Below are 24174 nucleotides of genomic sequence, written 5' to 3' on the forward strand. Positions count from 1 at the left end.
TGAAAAATAAAGAACAGGTAATGTATCTGATGAGTGTTGCTACATAAAATAAAGGTTGGTTATTATGTTTGGATACTAAACATAAAAAACAATAATGGATCAAATTGCAGGCACTGCATACAGAAGAATTATTGATTCATTCACTGTTTTTAATTTGCTGACTCTGGACACATTTCTTGCTTCTGTTTCTAACTAATGTTTCTATATTGTTATTAAGTTTTCAGTGGTCGCATTGTCACAGGCATCCTACCTGTTTTTTTAATTTCATACACCCTGATATGTTCTAGAGGACCCACCAAAATCAGAACAGGAATTTCCAATGCCAGATTTCTCCAACCAGAGAGTTCCAAGAGGGGAGAAGAGCAAAGTGGGCAAAAATGAAAACGTCCTTCTTACAGAAAGAAATGTGGTGAGTAGACAAGTGCCACCACTCAAAAAAAAAAGGTCACACAAAGTTTGTATAAGTGGCTAATCAAACCATAAATCAACCTCACCATCCCATCTTGGAATTGTTTGGCCCAAACTCTAGAGTTGTGAATACAAGTGGTTGGACGTTGAAACCATCCTACAATTATGTGGTTACGAGCCAGTGGAGCACATAGAGAATAAGCCAGAAGTATAGGGTTGACTAAGCTCTAAAAACACAAGACCACCAAGTGTGGGTGTAGACCAAAAACCCTAAAGTTGGAATGTGGCTATAAATTAGTAGAATTCTGAGGCAGACATATCAATGGACAATACAAATTGGATGAAATACAAAACTTTCCAAATGTGATGTACTGGAATTATACAGTAGGAATTGTTCATGGCTGTTCAAGAGCTCTACAGGCATTTAAACAATGACAAGAATGATTATTTTCATTCAAACAACTTACAGATTCAGCACTGTGCATAAAAGGAGAGAAGCATTTTTACTCTCAGAGTGGTAGAGACATGGCCAAGTTGGATATCTGATACAGTATGTGGGTATGAATTGCACATAAGGAATGGTTGCAACCTCAATGTACTTGGCTCCTAGATTGGTTCAGGAAAAAGAGCAGACTTTTGTATGAAATTTGAATACATTTAAGTTGATTAGTAACCCTAAATTGTCCCAGTGTGAGTGTGGACATTGATGTATAGTAATAATACATACCATGGATTTTCATTTTAACCTCCCACCTCCATCTTTACCAAGAAGTACATATATTAAGTACAACCTTTCTCCTACTTTGGTTCTCTTTGGCAATAGATTGGCACTGGGTGATACACTGTTTTCATTTTAAAATGTTATTATCTCTACCTGCAGGAGATTATCAATCATGTTCTGGATGACATTGAGGTATTCATTAACAAGGTAAATGCTACTGTGGTGGCGCATAGCCTGGGCAAGAATAAGAAGAAGAAGAAAAAGAAAGAAAAGTCAGGTAAGGTGACAGGCATATAGATAGATAGATAGATAGATAGATAGATAGATAGATAGATAGATAGATAGATAGATAGATAGATAGATAGATAGATAGATAGATAGATAGATAGATAGATAGATAGATAGATAGATAGATAGATAGATAGGCACTATATAATAGTTTATACAGATAGATGTAACAGTGATCAATATTGTAAATCTAGAAAAACTGAGTGAAACAAAATTTAATTTTCTATAATACTTAATGAAAGGTTTAAACATCCAACTAAAGAACATCAATGTTTACTTAATATTTTTGGAACATTATGAAATTAAGATTAGAAAGTTGACAGGGTGGCGCTTTTAAAGGTATTTACTTTCAGTGATTTACAGTTCTCTTTGTGAACATAAGACTCTATTGTTAAACCAGTTTCCAATTGTTCCTCCACCTCCTTAATGAAGAATTGCAAAAGGAATTGCATTAAAAGATTTTTTTCTAAGGGTGGCACAGTGGCACCCGGGTTCGCTTCCCGGGTCCTCCCTGCGTGGAGTTTGCATGTTCTCCCAGTGTCTGCGTGGGTTTCCTCCCACAGTCCAAAGACATGCAGGTTAGGTGGATTGGCAATTCTAAATTGGCCCTAGTGTGTGCTTGGTGTGTGTGTGTTTCCTGCGGTGGGCTGGCGTCCTGCCCGGGATTGGTTCCTGCCTTGCGCCCTGTGTTGGCTGGGATTGGCACCAGCAGACCCCCATGACCCTGTGCTCGGATTCAGCGGGTTGGAAAATGGATGGATGGATGGATTTTTTTCTAAAGCAAAACTGCATCACCTTCATTTAATCTTCTTGCAATTCCTATATTAATTTAGAGATAACCAACATTCAGCTAAGAACTTCTTCGTATAAAGGATCATTAGGATCTGGAACAAACTGCTGAAGCAAAGCAAGCATTGAAAACATGTCGGGGGAGATATTAGGACATCTCTACTTTTAGCCAACTAAGCAAGTTTTATACTTGAGAACGAATCACCTCTCACTTATTTATTATTTTTTAACATCCTTAAAAATGCATGTGACTCTCAGAGATTCTTATAATTTGAAAAGTCACTCTTGCATTCACATATTTTATAGGGGATGCTCAATTTACTGGACTAGATTGTTAAATTAAGAATTGCTCTATGGCAGCATGTATGGCCTTTGTCCTGCATGAATTACAAACGTAACATTTTTTTCCCAGTAGTTAACACTGCTGTCTCACAGATCCAGAGCCCTGAATTTGAATTCTGGCTTAGGCACTGAATGAGTGGATTTCTCACATTTCCCTGGTGTCTGCATGGGTTTTTCTCTGGTTACGTCAGCTTTCTTTCACATTATATAGATGAGCATGTTGGTCTGGTGTGAATGAGTGTTGGCAGCCCTTCCAATGTTGGTTACTGCATTGTGTCCAATGTTGCTGGGCTCTGATTCCTAAAATGGATCATTCAGGTTCAGAAGTTGATGGATGGGTTTTCTCAGGTTCTCCTAGTGTCTGTGCACATCATTTGTTCATGTGTAATGCCAACGAAAGGCTTAAATGAAGCAAGCTGTAAAGAAATCCAAGTGCACATTTGTCTCCATGTGCTCTTTGTTGTGTAAAGCAGTGATAGTATGATCATAGTTGAGACAATAAGGGCTTAACCAAACGTAGTAGTAGTAGTAGTAATAATAATAAATAATAATAATAATAATACATTTTAGTTATGTAGCACCTTTACTATGCTCAAAGCACTTCACAGAAATTCATTGCTTACTCTTTGTAGCAGACACAAGATAGAAATTATATACAATGTTTGCTTTTTGCTCATGTATGCTTTTGATGCATTGGTACACTAAATGGTACACTAAATGATCAGAAGTTTGTGGATGACTGACCATTACACCTAGAGTAAACGAGCTTGTTGGACATCTCATTCTGCACCCAACCCCCCCATTCATCCTTTGCGGCTGTAACAGCCTCTACTTATCTGGAAAGGCTTTCCACAAGATTTTAAAGTGTGTCTGCATGAATTTGTGCCCATTCATCCAAATGAAGACCCTGTGAGGTCAGGTACTGATGTTTCAGTTCATCCCTAAGGTGTTCCAGGTGGATTGAGGACAGAGTTTTGTGCAGACCTCTGAATTTCCTCCATGTCTTTATGGACCTGGTTCTGTGCACTGAGGCACAATCATGCTGAATGAGAACAGGACTTCCCTCAAACTGTTGCTTAACAGGTGAAAGTGCACAATTATCTAAAATGTTTTTGTAGATAGATAGATAGATACTTTATTAATCCCAAGGGTAAATTCACGTTCTCCAGCAGCAGCATACTCATAAAAAATAATATTAAATTAAAGAGTGATAAAAATGCAGGTATAACAGACAAAAAATTTGTATAATGTTAACGTTTACCCCCTAGGGGGTGGAACTGGAGACTCGCATAATGTGGGGAAGAAACGATCTCCTCAGTCTGTCAGTGGAGCAGGGCAGTGACAGCAGTCTGTCGCTGAAGCTGCTCCTCTGTCTGGAGATGATACTGTTTAGTGGATGCAGTGGATTCTCCATGATTGACAGGAGCCTGCTCAGCACCCCTCGCTCTGCCATGGATGTCAAACTGTCCAGCTCCGTGCCTACAATAGAGCCTGCCTTCCTCACCAGTTTGTCCAGGCGTGAGGCGTCCCTCTTCTTTATGCTGCCTCCCCAGCACACCACCACGTAGAAGAGGGCGCTTGCCACAACCATCTGATAGAACACCTGCTGCATCTTATTGCAGATGTTGAAGGACGTCAGCCTTCTAAGAAGTATAGTCGGCTCTGTCCAGTCCAATTTATCATCCAGCTGCACTCCCAGGTTATTTATAAGTCTGTACCCTCTGCACACAGTCACCTCTAGTGATCACGGGGTCCATGAGGGGCCTGGGCCTCCTAAAATCCACCACCAGCTCCTTGGTTTTGCTGGTGTTCAGTTGTAGGTGGTTTGAGTCGCACCATTTAACAAAGTCCTTGGTTAGGTTCCTATCCTCCTGCCCACTCCTGATGCAGCCCACGATAACAGTGTCGTCAGCGAACTTTTGCACGTGGCAGGACTCTGAGTTGTATTGGAAGTCCGATGTATATAGGCTGAACAATTGTATGTTATACCATTAACGGTACCCTTCACTGGAACCATGGGGCCTGGCCCAACCCCTTAAAAAAACATTATCCCTCCTCTATCAAACTTTATAGTGGGCACTATGCTGTCCAGAAGGTAGAATTTTCCTGGCATCTGCCAAATACAGATTATTCCATCATGATTCATCACTCCAGAGAACATGTTTCTACTGCCCCATAGTCTGATGTGGCCATGCTTTAAACTACTCCAGCCAATGCTTGGCTTTGCCCATAGCGATATTAGGCTTGTGTACATCTGCTTGGCCATTGAAACCCATTTCATAAAGCTCCCAACTCTCAATGCTTGTGCTGATGTTGCTTCCAGAGAGAGTTTGGAAATCTGCTGTGAGTGCAGAGGTAGGTGATTTGTATGCTCCATGTGCTTCAGTACTTTTCAGCCCCATTCTGTGAGTTTGCGTTGTATACCACTTCATGCCTGAGCTCTTGTTGCTACAAGATGCTTCCACTTTGCACCTACAGTTGAAGAGGGAAAATCCAGCAGAACAAAAATATCATGCACTGACTTATTTCAAAGGTGGCAGCCTATGAACATTACACGTTTAAAGTCACTGAGCTCTTCATTTCTGCTGCCAGTGTTTGACAATAGAGATTGCATGACTGTGTCCTTGATTTTATACACCTACTGTATTAACAATAGGTGTGGCTCAGTAATTTAGAAGATGTGTCCACATACTTTTGGCCATATGGTGTCTATTAGACATATGTGTCTAGATGACAGAAATTGCATTCCCGTAGGAATTTCATCTGACTTGAAATCACAGTCAACAACAACAAAAAAATATTTATTTTTTGTATAGCCCAAAATCACACAAGCAGTGCCATGATGGGCTTTAACAGGCCTGTTTTTTTGATAGCCTCCCAAGCTTAACTCCCTAAGTAGACAAAAAAAAAACTCCAAAAAAAAAAAAAAATCTTGTAGGAAAAAAATGGAAGAGATCTTGGGAAAGGCAATTCAGAGTGAGACTCCTATCCCGGTAAATTGGGTGTCAAAAAAATGGGGTAAATACAATACACAAAACAGAATACAAATAATCCTCTACACAGATCTAGATGGCCAATCTATCATTGCCTCATCAGGAATACAATACAATAGTACAATAGTAACAGTTCAATCTACAAAGCAAAATCCTCCTTTTAACATATAACTCAAAGCTCAACCTCCCACTGTTGCTTTATTAATCCCTGGAATCATAAGTAGACTGGCATTCTGAGATCTTAATGTGCGCTCTGGTATGTAAGTAAGGGAAAGCTGAGGACCTTGGTTATTTAAGGCTGTATATGTTAAAAGGATTTGAAATCTGCCCTAAACTTAACTGGGAGCCAGTGTAAGGATTTAAAACTAGAGTTGAGTGTTCATATTTTTTTGTTCTTGTAATAATTCTTGCAGCAGCATTTTGAATTAATTGAAAACTATCAAAGAACAATTTGAAAATCCAGTGAACAATACTGGATGTATTGTATTTTGTATATAACAGTATGCAGTAGTCAATCCTGCTAGAAATAAATGCATGAATTAATCTCTCAGTATCCCACATATCTAGAAAACGCCTTAATTTCTCAACATTTTTAAGATGAAAAAAACATTTTTTGGACAAGTTTGAACTGTATGCCATTGTAGGTACTGTAGTTGGCATTTGTATTGCAAAATGCTGCCCTGCTACCCTAACCCTACCTAACACAACCCCTAACCCTAATTTGACCTGATGTTCTCTTTTCACAGTTATTGAAGGACTGCCACCACTTGAGGAGTTTGGCGCCTGCATCCAGAAAATTAAATATGGATTTAACCTGCTGGTAATTCTGATGAACTATAGCATGAAACATACATGTTCCTTTGACACTATCATCTCAAATGTCAGACTAGTGTTTGTTGGCGTTTACTTTTTTTTACTATTTAACAATGTCGAAGACTGTTTTAACATTGTATGCAAATATATTGAAATGTAACCTTGACACTGACATTTTGTATTAGTTTTTTAAACATTTTACTTAAATCTTTTACAGCAGCTCACGTATGCAGTGGTCATCACTGCTTCCTTACAGAACTAGGAAACTCGGTTTCATTCTCAGGCACTGTCTGTGTGGTGTACGTATAGAGTGTTGGCAGTTTATTAATTGAGCATCAAAAGATTCAGCCCACTGTTTCTGTTATACATACTGGGTGTCTGCAACATATATTGTTAATGTAAATTAAATTTACTTATTATGTCATTACTATCACTTATTATTTGACTGACGCCTTTATAAAAGGTGACTTACAACAATTGAAATACGATTGGTGACATTTCTTTTGTTTATCCAATAGGAACATGAGGATGTGAAATAAATTGCTCATGGTCTCACTGTGTCAGTAGTAGAATTTGAAACCACAATCTCAGAGTGGAAAGTCCAAAATCTTAATTACTATGTCACATTGCAATACTATTGTTGCAGTCTTGCTGGCTTGTAAGCCACTAAGTTACCTGCATACATTAGCTGGAGTTTAGAAATATTATTACTTACAAATATTATGTTTAACTATTCAAGTTTTTCATACTTTTACATATTTCAGAATCAATTTTGTTTCACTCTATCCTTCTAGGGAAAGCTTGAAGGAAAAATTGAAAGTCCTAGCCCTGCTGACTTAGTTCATGTTCTTTTCTCTTCACTCAAATTTGTAAGTATTTGTTTTTTGTTTTTTTTGTAAATCAAAAAATTGTATACCGTATATACACTGTGATAGTAAACACATGTGGAATAGCAGCGTAAAGCAACAGTGCATATCCATGAAAATAGAATAATAGGCCACTTATTAGCTTATTTCAAAGTTACATTGATGAAGGGGAATAAACAATAAGGAGATAATTTTTCAGTTTTGTGTACCATCTGTAAAGTTATGTTTTATTTAGAAATGGTAAATTTGTGTGATTTTTCAATAAGAAAGTGTCCACTGCTGGTAGAGTTCTTGACAAATTTGAGATAACAGAGGGGTGGTTGAATGAACAATTAATAAAATAAATTTAAAAAGTTGGGATGAACATAGTGACCCTGTAGTTTGTTCTGTCATGTCCCAGCTCCAGGAACCTCTACTTAATGTGTAAGTGGACCTTTCCTCCCACATCCCCATGGAGTTTCTACTGGCTTTTGGTTATTTCTTACACATCTCACAACATGTTGGTTAGATTGTTTGGTGACTCAGTTGTTTGAAAGAGCCCTGTGGTGGATTGGAGTTTCTTCAAGGGCAGTTCTTTCCTTGTGTTACAGTTAGAAATTCTAGTTCACTGTAACCCAGTAATTGAAAAAGTATTTCCAAAGAATGGATGGATGGATGGATAGATAAAAATTGATAGACAAGAGATATTTGTATTTTTTAAATTTACTTCAAAACTTAGAATTAAAAAATGAACGAATGCTTTAAAAGAAATGTATGCAGAAGAAAGCTTTACAAAATGAGGGAAACCTAGTGAGATTCCTAGTACTAAGGCCATAAGACCCTCTCTTCACCTGTTGTGGAGGACTAGGTCAGTTACAAAATAATGGACAAATGAAATATTAAAAAATATAGATTATTCATGATCCATTCAGATATTTTAAAGGGAAATCTTATACAGCTAAGGGTGCATTTACCCAATAACCAAAAACAAATGGAAAGTGAGCTAAGCTCTTGGACATCAATCCTCAGGAGACCCTGCCTAGATTTTTGCACTAGTGAAGATCAAGAATGTTAAACACAAAACAATGTTCCACTATAAATTCTCACATATCACATAGGCCTTTAGAATCTGATGATGGTGTTAGTAGTGACCTCAGCACTTCATTAGGCACTGTTCCCTTGTCTGTTTTGTTTGTACAGTGCATCCGGAAAGTATTCACAGCGCATCACTTTTTCCACATTTTGTTATGTTACAGCCTTATTCCAAAATGGATTAAATTCATTTTTTTCCTCAGAATTCTACACAACATCCCATAATGACAATGTGAAAAAAGTTTACCTGAGATTTTTGCAAATTTATTAAAAATAAAAAAAACTGAGAAATCCCATGTACATAAGTATTCACAGCCTTTGCTCAATACTTTGTCGATGCACCTTTGGCAGCAATTACAGCCTCAAGTCTTTTTGAATATGATGACACAAGCTTGGCACACCTATCCTTGGCCAGTTTCGCCCATTCCTCTTTGCAGCACCTCTCAAGCTCCATCAGGTTGGATGGGAAGCATCGGTGCACAGTCATTTTAAGATCTCTCCAGAGATGTTCAATTGGATTCAAGTCTGGGCCATTCAAGGACATTCACAGAGTTGTCCTAAAGCAACTCCTTTGATATCTTGGCTGTGTGCTTAGGGTCGTTGTCATCCTGAAAGATGAACCATCGCCCCAGTCTGAGGTCAAGAGTGCTCTGGAGCAGGTTTTGATCCAGGATGTCTCTGTATATTGCTGCAGTCATCATTCCCTTTATCCTGACTAGTCTCCCAGTTCCTGCCGCTGAAAAACATCCCCACAGCATGACGCTGCCACCACCATGCTTCACTGTAGGAATGGCGCCAGGTTTCACCCAAATGTGACGCCTGGCATTCACACCAAAGAGTTCAATCTTTGTCTCATCAGACCAGAGAATTTTGTTTCTCATGGTCTGAGAGTCCTTCAGGTGCCTTTTGGCAAACTCGAGGTGGGCTGCCATGTGCCTTTTACAAAGGAGTGGCTTCCGTCTAGCCACTCTACCATATAGGTCTGATTGGTGGATTGCTGCAGAGATGGTTGTCCTTCTGCAAGGTTCTCCTCTCTCCACAGAGGACCTCTGGAGCTCTGACAGAGTGACCATCGGGTTCTTGGTCACCTCCCTGACTAAGGCCCTTCTCCCCCGATCGCTCAGTTTAGCTGGCCGGCCAGCTCTAGGAAGAGTCCTGGTGGTTTCGAACGTCTTCCACTTACGGATGATGGAGGCCACTGAGCTCATTGGGACCTTCAAAGCAGCAGAAATTTTTCTGTAACCTTCCCCAGATTTGTGTCTCGAGACAATCCTGTCTCGGAGGTCTACAGACAATACCTTTGACTTCATGCTTGGTTTGTGCTCTGACATGAACTGTCAACTGTGGGACCTTATATAGACAGGTGTGTGCCTTTCCACATCATGTCCAATCAACTGAATTTACCACAGGTGAACTCCAATTAAGCTGCAGAAACATCTCAAGGATGATCAGGGGAAACAGGATGCACCTGAGCTCAATTTCGAGCTTCATGGCAAAGCCTGTGAATACTTATGTACATGTGATTTCTCCATTTTTTTATTTTTAATAAATTTGCAAAAATCTCAAGTAAACTTTTTTCCTGTTGTCATTATGGGGTGTTGTTTGTAGAATTCTGAGGAAAAAAATGAATTTAATCCATTTTGGAATAAGGCTGTAACATAACCAAATGTGGAAAAAGTGATGCACTGTGAATACTTTCCGGATGCACTGTAAATATCAAGGAATGAAGGTGTCTTTATAAAGTGCAACTACGTTACAGCAATGGCACATCTAGCCCTCTACTGCATTGTCACCGTACTTATGTTAAAATTGTGTTTTCTCTTCCTAGCTGAATGCAAACTGTCCTAGACCAGACTTGGCACAGTCCACGCTTAGCCCGCTGCTTACCATGTCAGCCATTGACCTGATGAATAATACCGTCACATCTGAAGAGTTCAGTTTCTGGAGGATGCTAGGTGATGCGTGGAACATACCCAGGTAAGTCCTTGCCTAAAAAGAGACAGAAAGGAAAACTCTTCTAAGAGTTGGTAATCTTCTCTGCTTCATTATCCACTGAATACACTGAAAACAGATATGTGTCTTGTAAAAGTTCTCTCCATCACTCATGTTATTCAACATTGATACTCCTTCCTCAGACATGCCTATTGTCAAGCCTTTCACTACTCCTTCCGTGGGTTATCTCTTGCTGGCTGTGCCTCCTACTGTGTAGTAATGTCTATTATGCAACAATCACAAGTCTGATTTTCATTTATTAGCCCTTTTACTTACACATCATCCTGGAAGCAGATGTATTTTTTAAACCAGCAAAAGAAACTAAACATTTCCCAGCCCAACCTTGTATAATTCTGCAAAGTCATAACTGAAAGTGTAATCACAGTTTCCACTGTTGTCTGGTTTGGTTTAGCAACAGCCCACTCTTGCTGAGGAAATAATTGGCCTTGGGCTTCCTTCTGTTGCATACCTGTATACTTATAGTGCCGTTGCAAAAGGTTCACCATCGACTCATCTCACCCAGATCATTTTGTGTTCCAAAAACTCGCTTTAGGGCTTTTTGAATTAAAACTAACAGACACCTAAACAGTTTCTTTCCCAGAGTCATAGTCCTCGCAAACCAGTAATTTAGAATGTCTTCCTCATTTATTCATGACATCTTTCATAAATAAAGGTGTGTGTGTGTGTGTATGTATATATATGCACATGCACGTTCATACGCACACACTATATACATACACACTTTCATTTGCACATCTGCTTCATAATTGCACTATTCTGCAATAATATATTATAATATACAGTATCTATACTAATAAAAGGCAAAGCCCTCACTGACTCACTCATCACTAATTCTCCAACTTCCCGTATAGGTAGAAGGCTGAAATTTGGCAGGTACAGCTTACTTACAAAAGTGAAGCAGGTTTCATTTCGAAATTCTACGCGTAACGGTCATAACGGTCGACAACGTCCGCCATGTTAAACTTTCTTATTTATGGCCCCATCTTCACGAAATTTGGTAGGCGGCTTCCCTGCGCTAAAACCGATGTACGTACTTATTTCGGTGGTATGATGCCACTGTCGGCCGCCATATTGAACTTTCCAATGGTCTTTGTTACTTATGGGCCCATCTTAAAGAAATTTGGTACACGGATTCCCAACGCTAACTGAATCCTACTTACATACATATATACGTCCATAGCCTGCAGCTTGGTCGCCGTGTCAAGCGGTGTTGGGTCCCCCATCCCCACGCCTCCCAAGTAGTTGGCTGCCTGCCTATATAAGGCTGTCCGTTGCTCTGGTCTCTTCATTCCCTTCCTTGCAATCGCCACGGTATTCACGTCTCCCTGCTGATAACTGCAGCCTTTTTATTTAATCCACGGCTTCTCCACTGTTTTATTGTTCATTTATTACGATTATAGTTATTGTGTAGGTATTTTAGACTTAGTTTACATTGTTCAGGTACCCATTTCCTTTATTGTTCCAACCGTACCCCCATTAACATGTCTATTGAGGCGATCACCATCGATCAAAGAACTGTCACTTACCGAGTGGTTTCCATGCCCGGAGATGATGACTGCCTTTTCCATTCTCTGTGTTACATATTGCACGGCCATATCAGGCTCACTCTTGATATCCGGAGGAACATTGTGTCTTATGTATTGAATGACTGGGACAGGTTTAAGGTATGGACATATGACGGTACAGGAGAAAATTATACTACACAGGAGCACTATAAGAGTGAAATGCTTAAGCCCTTCACCTATGGTTCTGCATGTGAGTTGATGGCTGCCACTGAATTGCTCGGTTGTCACTTTCAAGTGTACCGAAATGGCCAAATATTTTACACCTTTGGACAACCACCAATGCCTCTTAAACATCTTAGATTCACAGGTGACGATTTGAGTAGTGGACACTTTGATGTTTATGAATGTTTAAACTCTCAAAAGCTGGATGTGAAGTTATCGATGAAACCCATTTCAATTCAAATGCCTCCAATTTCCAGTAAGGCTCTGCTTCGCAATGACAATTAATAAGTCTCAGGGACAGACCCTACAAAAGGTTGCCATTGATTTGAGGCAAGATTGCTTTTCACATGGCCAACTATACGTTGCATGCTCAAGAGTAAGCCCAGCGCACAGCTTGGTCATATTACAACCTGAGGGCCGAACTGACAATGTGGTATACAAAGAGATCCTTAACAAATAATTATTGGTATATTTTCCCTTAGTTTAAAAAGGTTTACTTTTCTTCTTAATAAAAATTTTAAAGCAGTACTTCGCCGCTGCGAAGAGTGGGTATTTTGCTAGTATGTAATATATTACTATTATATATATATATATATATATATATATATATATATATATATATATATATATATATGTAATATATATAATATATATGTTTATAATATATGTTATATAACTTACAGTATGGTATTTATGCAATGTTCTTTTCTGTTATAAGTAGCTTCAAAGCAGCCAAAGTTAAATTCTTGTACATTAAATACTGTTAAATAAAAGCCATTGTCAATGCTAATTCTCATGCTGTTTTCCTCAAAGAGTGGAAAACATTGGGGATAGCAACCATGAGTAGTGATCAGCCTGAAAGCAATATTGTTAGACTTTTATTTAAAAAAATATATTGTCACTTAAGTGTAATGCTATTCTATATAGGTTTTACAGTATGAATAATACTATATACAGTATACTGTATCTAACTTACTGTTTCCAAGCTCTTGCACAGCTATATAAATGGACTAAAGACTCTTGGTGAGCTAGATAGTTTAATAAAAAATGAACCAACCACCTTTTTGGCTCTTAAGCACTAAACAGATCGTGTGTTCATTTAAGATTGTGTCCTTTCTTGCTTTGATACAGTAAGCCCTGGACGGGTTCTTAGCATTTTATATTTAAAGTTTGAACCACTTACAAATCACCTTTTTTTATACTGCCCTTATCTCCGTACAACTGTTGTACTTTCTTTCACCCATCTCAGGTTTGTATGGCTGAATATCTATTTAGTGCTCAATTTGTAAACAAATCATTTAAGTAATAGGCTACTGACAGACATCATCCTCTACCTTTTGTGAAGATACAGATGACCTGGAAATCTACACCTTGGGTGCCAGGAGTCAGCAGCCTTAAGATGTCCTTAGGGTTTTCTAGTTATTATGTCTGAACCATAAAAGGGATGGGGGTCAACAGTATTGGAAGAATGACACTTTTTATTATTTTGTAGTTTTACTAAAGTAAAACTTTATTTCAGCTCATTGCTAGTTTCAGTATCTATTTTTAAATGACCATTAAGAAACTTGAAACATGAAAGTAGCTTGGAACATTTAGGCCTTCTAAAATCACATGACAGATTATGGTATTTTATAAAGCCCACCATTTCATTACCTTGCACTAGATTACAGAGTTTGCCATCTGGGAATGAAGTGTGCAAATCAGGAACTCTGATTAATAACATGATGGCTTCATGTGGACTCGTACATTTGAAAATGACAAGCTGTTCAGTGGAGAGGCTGGTAGTCTACTGCCTCAGATCAGATAAAGCTGAATATCTGCAATTTGGTGTCTGTTCCAAGTAAAAACCTTTTAACATGACAATTAACAAGCAATCTGTGAAACGAGGAAGAATATTTTAAATATTTCTCTTGAATGTGTGATTCATCTAAATTAAACACACTGGTAAAATAAAAACATCATACTAACTAGCTATAAGTACTGTATTTACCCAAATGGAATTTCTGCCAGAGTGCCTCTTGCAAAACCTAAATCTAAAATTAAAAAAAAAATATTTGCTTTGGAAGAGAACTTAGTGGTGAGTGATTTCTGAATGAATGTGTAAGATGAATTGTAGTTTAACACAACAAATGATTTCATAGTATGCAGTGTAATGCTAAAAGTCAACAAAAACTTAGTGACTGTGAACAAGGCCTACATGATCAAGGCTTAGACCGGCACTCCTAGCAACTGCTTCTACCTAATTAAAATGTGATCTTCACACAGGGGTCCTGTTGAGCAATACAAAGACAAACAATGTTCCTGACAATGATTCGCTTCAATACCACCGTAAACCTTTTACCAGTTAAAATATAACATGTACAGAAATTCTAGAGAGGCTCTTTGCTATTTTCCTTAAATTAAAAAACCCAATGAAAGCTTTGCAGTTTTCGCAGTTTATCCTCACTGCATTGGTTTTCTTGGTTTACGTCTTTTGAGCATTTTTAATTTTTCCCCAGTCCCATAATACAGTTCTTGTCATTTTGTTGTCTTATTTCACCAATTATCTGTGAGCCATGTTAAGGACACTGGCTGCATTCACTTTCAAAAACTGTTCTTGAGCTCCATTCTGTGCTTTACTCTTTATAATGGATAGTTCTGGTTTGGCTAGATTGATTTTTTCGGGATTCTGATTTTTGGCTGACTTTTTGCCTTTTTATTTTTGTTTATTTCTTAGTTATTTTTTGTATTTTGTATTTTTCATATTTAAAATTTAGTGTTTCTATATTTGAACTTTCTAATTTTGTTTCCTTATTTTAATTAAAACATTAAGTAATATAATTATCTATCTATCTATCTATCTATCTATCTATCTATCTATCTATCTATCTATCTATCTATCTATCTATCTATCTATCTATCTATCTATCTGTCTGTTATAGGTTCATGTTGGGTAAGGTGTCATAACAATAATTATAACAATTCAGCAAGTCATTTCAGCATGATTATAAGTGATAATTGGAATGAAGCAGGATATTTTGGCACACAGATTTAATCTAAAGCAAACAAATCTTAGGAGAATTTAATTAAAATTCAGGCTTCCCTCACTTTACATATCTAAACCTGATTACTCCTTTATAAGGTGACTTTTCATAACACAAAAAACAATTTATCATGAATTTAAATAGAAAACATTTTTAATCATTCCTTGGCCACAAAACAGCACCAGTTTTTGTTTAAATAGCACCAAAGTACATGCAAATTAACTGAATTACTTTAATAAAAACATGAGTCATAAAAACAAATCCTAACAAGACATTGCCTTCCATTAAATCCTGTTTAATAAGGCTGTTTCCCTGTGCTTTATCATACAAGTTTCTTATTCAAATGAATGGACTTTCAGTCTCTCTTGGTCAATTCCATGTTTTTCACAATCGCCTCTAAGTCTGTTTTTGTAACTGTGAAAATTTAGCTGCATTGTGGCTTCTAAGACAAAATAGGGCATTAAATGAATTTATTTCATATACACACACTAATTTTCGTAAAGTGGTTGTTTGTAATCCATGGAAGCCTGTACACACAAAGTTATGAGTAATGGAAATGAAGTAGCAAACTGTGGACACAAAGTAACAAGTAGCAAAAACTGCTGAAAATATATAACAAACAAAGGCACATGGAGAAGTAATAATTCTACCATGCAAATAGGTTACAGCAGTGAGTCCTGATTGTGTAGTAATTTAATATATATAACAGAAAGAAATTTGCAACTCTAGTAATTTGATTAATTCCTAAAACTATTAATAACGTGACAGTAAGTTAATACAACCTAGTGATATTCCCGATTGCAGCTGTTATAGCCAGTTGCTGTCCAGCTATAACTTCCAACATTTATATTCAGACTTTTTTAACTGCCAAGTCATTCTCTCATCCCTTGTGTTTAATAATCTCATGTTTTATATTTCTTGTGTTCCTGACGGTGCCTGCTGACTTTTCTGTTACTTTTGTTCTGAATTGCATTTTGTTTTGCCTGATCCTGACTTTGTCCTGATAATAATAAGAATAACACATTTATATAACACCTTTCCCATGATCAAAGCGCTTCACAGAAACTGTTAACAAATAAGAAGGAAAAGCAAATACATAACATTGGATACAAAATAATATCAGCACAACACTAAATAATAATAAATATAGGAAACACAAAGCTTTGAATTACAAATACAGACAATATTGCAATGCTGATTATTGACTTTGGCCCACTAATCATAGCCCTGTTTCAAGCCCATCAGTGTAGATTTCCATTGTTTTTCTCCTTACACTGTAACAGATACTTGGATGGTCAAATATTGAATACTAAAAGGGAGTAAACTACCACTGCAGGGTGTGATCATCTCATGGTGGCATGAATGGGATAATTAATTGTGGCTATGAGATAAGTCACAAGAATGGGAAAATAATATGTTGACTCAGGCCTTATCCACACTACTACATTTTTATTTAAAAATGCAGATATTAGTCTCTGTTTTCATCTTTTGTCCACACTACTCTGACTGGTTTGTATTTATTATGGGCCCTTCTTTGATTGGTTCCTACTCATTACAACATCTGATTCCCTGATTGGTCACCCTCCATGGCAGAAAACCATATTCCAACATGGTGGGTACAGAAGAGCTGCTTTCCATGGCACTTGTTGTGATGGCTACCTGTATGCATCTAAACTGCATTTTGTATAGTCTGAATGCTGCATACTGTACATATTCAAATGATAAATAATTTGCTGATTGTTACAGTTTTGTCATAAATACCATGGCTGCCGGAATTACATTCCCTTCATGGATTTTTCCTCCAATGCACTCAAACCCAGTGTAGGTGAACATGTGGTCATAAGAGTTTTTGCTCATTTTAGTGTGGATTGAAATCCTTTTGCAAAAGGTGTGAAAATGCTAGTGTGGGCACAGATCATTTTTATTTAAAGATGCAATTTTTAAATGAAAAAATAGTAAGGTGGACAGAGCCTAAAATGCATGTAAAACAGTAAAGTTACTGGATTTAGTCGTATTGCTTATTGCATAGTCAATAGAATTAAACAATTATTCTTTTTCACTGTGTACTGGAGTGGAAAATCTTCAATTTTTTGATCTGTAGACTGTTCATATTAAATTTTATTTTTCTCAAATGGACCGGGATGAATTGAATTTACAGGACTTTAATTATAGGCATTGCAAGCACCCTTTTTTGTACATTCATCCTGTACAGTACCAGTAATTTATGCCCCTCTTCCAGACATTTTTTAAAATAAATTAGTTTGACTTGAGAATGAGAAATAAGTATGATGACACAGAACCTGTTTTAATTAATTTATAACATGGGAACGGGAGAACACCATAGGACTGGGAAATAAAGAATTAGTCTACAGCTTGAGAAAGGAAGAAGTACAGAGGTACTTAAAGATCAAACCCTTTGATAAGAGTCATTCATCATCAGGGCAAGATAGCCAATCAAATGTTTGCATTGTCACATGTGCCAAAACCCCACATGTGCATTTTAACATAAATACACCTTGTCTGAGGAACTACTGATGACAATGACATAAGTATGACAGAGGAAGCGATGTCAGAGATAGAGACATGTGTGACCATTTCATCTGGATGTCAGAAATCTTCACCTATGACAAAAATATTTCTGATATTCTGTAAGCTTTTCTATGACTGTTTATATCCAGAGTTTACTATCTATTTTATTTTCTGTTATATTGTCATCTATTTGGTATTGTTATACGTTATTAAATACCACATTGCTTTTATATTTTATATACTTTGTCTTTTATCTACAGTAATTGAAATAATAAAAGGGGCCAAGTGTGGCAAAATTGACACTTCTTTGCCCACAGGGTTTATCAAGGCTATTGAGGTCACTCCTTAATAATTAGAACAACTGCGGAAAAAGTAAGATAGTTTTTGGTTGGTAAATGGCATATAACCAAAAGAGTTTTGCTTTTATGTGTGTCACGATGATACATGTTTGTTAGTGCTGGTGATAGTGAGTCCTCGTGTTGAGAATTCAATGTGAAATAGTGCAGAGTGACTGAAAATTGGCACAACTCGACCACTTTGTCTGTCTAGTATCTCTGTGTGTGTGTGTGTGTGTTAATCTTCAAGGGCAGATGTAAGAGAACCCAACCAATGCTCCTGTTAAGTCTCACAAACTTCATTATAATACACACACACCTTTGATTGAAAAATCAGAATTATTCATCTTTTTTTCTTTCAAGGTCGCAATGGGCAGAATCAGACTCGATTCCTCCTTACTTCCCTGTGTTTTACGATGGGTGGGAGCTTCCGCCACTTCCTTCTGCAGACCAAGAAACAGAAGAGTACATGGATCATGGGAGAGTGGAACGTGACAGCTACAGAGCCCCTTCAGAAAATCATCATGATTCCAAGCAGGTTAGCAGAAAAAAAAAATTCATAATTGGAAGTTAACTTTTTTACTTTGTTCAAAGCTTGGCTGAGGGATTCAGAACCTTAAACCTAAGAAACCAGGGGTGATGTTCATCACAACCAATTTTTACTGAGCATTTAGTGTGTGTTCTCAATGTGAATTGACTGTGGAAGTAATGTTTTTCTGGTGCATTTGCACAGAAATATTTTAAAGGAGATCAAATCTAGAAACCCAGAGGCTTTAGAAAATGTGTACTTACAGGTGACAGAGGTGCAGAGACAAATGAATTAAACAAATAACACAAATACAAGTTTCGGTCCTTTAATGAACATCCAGCACTAGCACACCAATTGACATGGCAGTGGCCTATACCTTTACTATAATTGGTTCTACAGTGGACGGCTTTCACATAGATAATGCAAAAGCTACAGAACATAGGTGCCCCAAAAATGAACTAATAATTCTTTGAAACAAAACTTGAAGAAATGAGAACACTGTAGTGGCTGGCTTCCATTCCAACTTTCCTTAGCTAGCAGCTGAATTGAGTGGAAGGCACTGAGTATTCTCTTCCTTTAGATGTAACAGAATGTACTGCTGAAATTTAAAACTACTGAAAAAAGTAGAACAATTAATAAAAGACACCTCTGCGTTTTACACTGCCAGAGTAAATGTAAACACAAAAAAATACTTTTAAAGAGGATTTAAATCATAAATAAGACAGAGGTGAGAAATGTAGCTGTTTGATTGTGTTTAACAAAAAACAGTTACAACGTCAAAAGAAAACAGTATTGTAAGAGATATGTATCTGACATTTTACTTAAGAAATAACCTATCTGTCTTTTTTGCCCAAACAGCAGATGTCTTCATCCTGGAACTCCCCACAAACACGGTATGTTTTTCTGTAAATTATTCACTTTTCAGAAAAAAAACTGTTACTAATTATTCTCAGTAAACCAACTGGTTATTCCCAAAATGTTGCTGTTGGCCAAGGCATTGAACTTTAAACCACAAACAGCATCACTGACTTACTTTCAGACCACTGTGCCCCCTAAACCTTTTACTTGCCCTGCATATCAAAAAGTGTATGAGAATGATTACCATATACTGTAGTTTTCTTTAAAAGGTTGCTTGTTTATGTAATGGCATGTAAGAACTACTCCAACCTCTTCCCATTATGTTTCATGATTCAGTGCTCCAACATCATATGATTTACGGTCATGCAACTATTGATCGTGTATATGCATTAGGTCTACTTGTTATTATTAGCTAGAATTTGTTAAAATAAAAGGAGTTACCACATAATAAAAATAATATAACTTAACAATTTTTAATACCTACAGTGGTGTGAAAAACTATTTGCCCCCTTCCTGATTTCTTATTCTTTTGCATGTTTGTCACACAAAATGTTTCTGATCATCAAACACATTTAACCATTAGTCAAATATAACACAAGTAAACACAAAATGCAGTTTGTAAATGGTGGTTTTTATTATTTAGGGAGAAAAAAAAATCCAAACCTACATGGCCCTGTGTGAAAAAGTAATTGCCCCCTGAACCTAATAACTGGTTGGGCCACCCTTAGCAGCAATAACTGCAATCAAGCGTTTGCGATAACTTGCAATGAGTCTTTGACAGCGCTCTGGAGGAATTTTGGCCCACTCATCTTTGCAAAATTGTTGTAATTCAGCTTTATTTGAGGGTTTTCTAGCATGAACCACCTTTTTAAGGTCATGCCATAGCATCTCAATTGGATTCAGGTCAGGACTTTGACTAGGCCACTCCAAAGTCTTCATTTTGTTTTTCTTCAGTCATTCAGAGGTGGATTTTCTGGTGTGTTTTGGGTCATTGTCCTGTTGCAGCACCCAAGATCGCTTCAGCTTGAGTTGACGAACAGATGGCCGAACATTCTCCTTCAGGATTTTTTGGTAGACAGTAGAATTCATGGTTCCATCTATCACAGCAAGCCTTCCAGGTCCTGAAGCAGCAAAACAACCCCAGACCATCACACTACCACTACCATATTTTACTGTTGGTATGATGTTCTTTTTCTGAAATGCTGTGTTCCTTTTACGCCAGATGTAACGGGACATTTGCCTTCCAAAAAGTTCAACTTTTGTCTCATCAGTCCACAAGGTATTTTCCCAAAAGTCTTGGCAATCATTGAGATGTTTCTTAGCAAAATTGAGATGAGCCCTAATGTTCTTTTTGCTTAACAGTGGTTTGCGTCTTGGACATCTGCCATGCAGGCCGTTTTTGCCCAGTCTCTTTCTTATGGTGGAGTCGTGAACACTGACCTTAATTGAGGCAAGTGAGGCCTGCAGTTCTTTAGACGTTGTCCTGGGGTCTTTTGTGACCTCTCGGATGAGTCGTCTCTGCGCTCTTGGGGTAATTTTGGTCGGCCGGCCACTCCTGGGAAGGTTCACCACTGTTCCATGTTTTTGCCATTTGTGGATAATGGCTCTCACTGTGGTTCGCTGGAGTCCCAAAGCTTTAGAAATGGCTTTATAACCTTTACCAGACTGATAGATCTCAATTACTTCTGTTCTCATTTGTTCCTGAATTTCTTTGGATCTTGGCATGATGTCTAGCTTTTGAGGTGCTTTTGGTCTACTTCTCTGTGTCAGGCAGCTCCTATTTAAGTGATTTCTTGATTGAAACAGGTGTGGCAGTAATCAGGCCTGGGGGTGGCTACGGAAATTGAACTCAGGTGTGATACACCACAGTTAGGTTATTTTTTAACAAGGGGGCAATTACTTTTTCACACAGAGCCATGTAGGTTTGGATTTTTTTTCTCCCTAAATAATAAAAACCATCATTTAAAAACTGCATTTTGTGTTTACTTGTGTTATATTTGACTAATGGTTAAATGTGTTTGATGATCAGAAACATTTTGTGTGACAAACATGCAAAAGAATAAGAAATCAGGAAGGGGGCAAATAGTTTTTCACACCACTGTATATTTTTTTTTTCCATTCCAGGGTTGTAGATAGTTGGCACATTAAACACAAGGCAGGAACCAATCCTGGAAGAGACACCATTCCATCACAGAACAATCTCATAGACACACCAGTGTAGGAGTGCCAGCTCCGATAACTCCTTAGTAACCTGGGCAAAGACAGAGAATGGCTGTTAAATTGGCAGAGGGAAAGAGAGAGTGAGATAAGCTAACAGTCACATCTTTAAGTAATATGAGGACAACCCCACCCAGAGAAAACGTGCAAATTACAAATAGGCGGTGGCTAGTCCAGGAATTAAACTAAATCCTTAGAGTTGTATTGCAGTAATGATTAATTAATGTGACACTGAATTATAAAATCAATACACATTTTGAAATGTTACAGTAATGCTGTTCAGAAATTTTAAAGTTAAAGATGAAGTAAAAGGTCAAGTAAATAGATGTTGTCCACTGTTAAGTTGGGTCTTGTGTATGGAGTTTGCTTTGCCTGCCTCTTTTTGCTTGGACAACCTGTGAAACTCAAAATAACAGTACAACTGGCATCTTCTGTTACTGTACAGATGTGGACTTCTCCTGGGTTAGTCTCCAGTGCCCTGTGACCCTGGCCTGAAGAAGTAGGCTCAGAAAATAAATGGACATGTACTGATGCTCCAAAGCAATGATCTTATAGCTTCATAATAATAGCCAGACTTCACTTTAAATAGGAGTTCACCAAAAGCTATAGGGATTTACTCTACCATTTAGGCCATTATTTGTACAGTGCCCTTCATATAGGGCCTATCAGAATGTATAGTATAATCAATCGATCAATCAGTCAATCTTCATTTTATTGTATATATCTTTATTTGATAATGAGAAACTAATTGGCAAAACAGTGTTTTTCTTAATACATTCCATGTTATGTTGTGTCTACAGAGGGCATTATAAATTAAACATTTATTTTATGCTTGATTTAGCAATCCATCAACCTTGATTTGAGATAGATAGATAGATAGATAGATAGATAGATAGATAGATAGATAGATAGATAGATAGATAGATAGATAGATAGATAGATAGATAGATATTAAGTGCGTGAAGCGCAGCACGGTCATGTGGCTCATTCAGGATCGCCCACTGCAGCCACACAGTTGGCCATGAGGTCACACTACTTCTTGTCACATACAGTGTGCCCATTACTATATATCAGCTATATCCTCCTACACAGTTTCTGTGCTACTACACACACAAAACACTAGTAAACATTTATGCTCTGTGCTTTCTTATCACAGGCCCCAGCATGCAGAAAACATAATGCGTGTCATGTATGACTTTGTGGCCAGAAACAACCAGGAGCTGACAGTCATGAAAGGAGACCTGGTTGAGGTGAGAACTGTCTGTCTGTGCCAACGTTGTATTTAATATCTTTGTACAGTTTACTTATGAATGACATGGTGGTAGAGTCGTTATCACTGCTGCCTCACAATTCCAGGGACCTCAGCTTGATTTTTAGATTTTGAATATTCCCCCTCTGTCCATATGGATTCTCTCTAGGGAATATGGCTTCCCTCTTCATTGCAAATAAATGCTTGTTACGTTAAATAGTGACTTTAAATTTCCCAGTGTGAAGATGCATGTTAATGATTCCTGGTTTGTACTCAGTTTTTAAAATAGTCCTTAGCTCTCCAAGAACATGGAATGGGAAAATCAGATGGACATGTGTAGGGCTGCAACTAATGATTAATTGCAGTTGAATTTTTTTTTCCGATTAGTCAAGTAGTCATGATTATTTCATGCCTGACTATTTTGATGCCTGCGACCTGTGGTTGCACATCCTGTTCTGGGCTCCAGTGCATGTCTTACCTCATCTGCTCACGTCTGTCCACTTGTGAATGTCACCCTGATGTCTCTGCATTAACATGATTAAAATTAATAATAATCAGATTAAAAAAACAACCAGTGAAACATATGAATTTGAAAATAATCAGATGTTTTTATATTAGTGTGACCATCACCATAAAAAAGAAATACATTAAACAATACAAACTAAAGTGCATATAGTCTTTAAACAAAAAAATTCATTTAACTTAACCAAAAATGGCCACTGGTGTGTCTTAAAGTCCAAAAATTTAAATAAAGCTTCAATTCAAATAAAGTTAAACAATAATGTACAGTTTATAAAAGATTCATATATTCCTGATTGCAGTGCAAGAACGTCAGCATTTCAACATGCTCTGGTGTGAGGCTGGCTCTCTTCTTTGAGACAATGTTCCCACCTGCTGAGAAGAGACGCTCAGAGAGAGTAGAGGTAGCAGGAATACACAAGAATGATTTTGCTAATAAGGCAAGAGTGGGATACTTTGCCTTCCACCAGAACTGCAGCCCCACCGTCTCTGGGATTCAGCCGCTGCACTAGAGGAGCCTGCATTCATCAGCGTTTACCTCTGTGTGTTTGCGTGCAGCCAGTTCAAGCGCAGTTGGCTCGGTGATTTACTGAATCAATGGCGTCAGTTGCACCTTGAACATATAATAGATTGTTGCAGTAGTTTTTTTTAATAGTTTTTAGAGTTCATTTGCAGTGTGTAAAATGATCAGTGTTGCAGTAATTGTGATTCTCTTTGCATTAACCCCCAAGTATGTGGTGGTTTAAGGGTTAACTATCATTGTCGAAACCTTGATATACATATTATAGTAGAAACATCAATGTTATCACGTGACACTAACTTTACTCGCTAAAACTTACCTCTCAGGAGACTGCGGTATCACAGCTCCAGGATGCTTGCGCTTG

General features: G+C 37.6%; 1 protein-coding gene across 2 annotated transcripts in view; it reads left to right on the plus strand.

The window, feature by feature from the left end:
* Positions 1-24174, plus strand: part of eps8l3b (EPS8-like 3b) — a 60016-nt gene that overhangs the window by 26624 nt on the left and 9218 nt on the right. Inside the window, exons 9-16 of one of the 2 annotated variants that reach the window (XM_051924998.1) lie at positions 288-409; positions 1289-1406; positions 6288-6361; positions 7149-7223; positions 10120-10268; positions 18282-18456; positions 19309-19340; positions 22679-22772. In XM_051924998.1, the coding sequence (XP_051780958.1) occupies positions 288-409; positions 1289-1406; positions 6288-6361; positions 7149-7223; positions 10120-10268; positions 18282-18456; positions 19309-19340; positions 22679-22772 (839 nt within the window). Of the gene's footprint in view, positions 1-287; positions 410-1288; positions 1407-6287; positions 6362-7148; positions 7224-10119; positions 10269-18281; positions 18457-19305; positions 19341-22678; positions 22773-24174 lie in introns of both variants that reach the window. The other variant, XM_028797082.2, reaches the window with a different exon arrangement.

Source organism: Erpetoichthys calabaricus, chromosome 3 (genome assembly GCF_900747795.2).
Source record: "Erpetoichthys calabaricus chromosome 3, fErpCal1.3, whole genome shotgun sequence".
Lineage (NCBI taxonomy): Eukaryota > Metazoa > Chordata > Cladistia > Polypteriformes > Polypteridae > Erpetoichthys > Erpetoichthys calabaricus.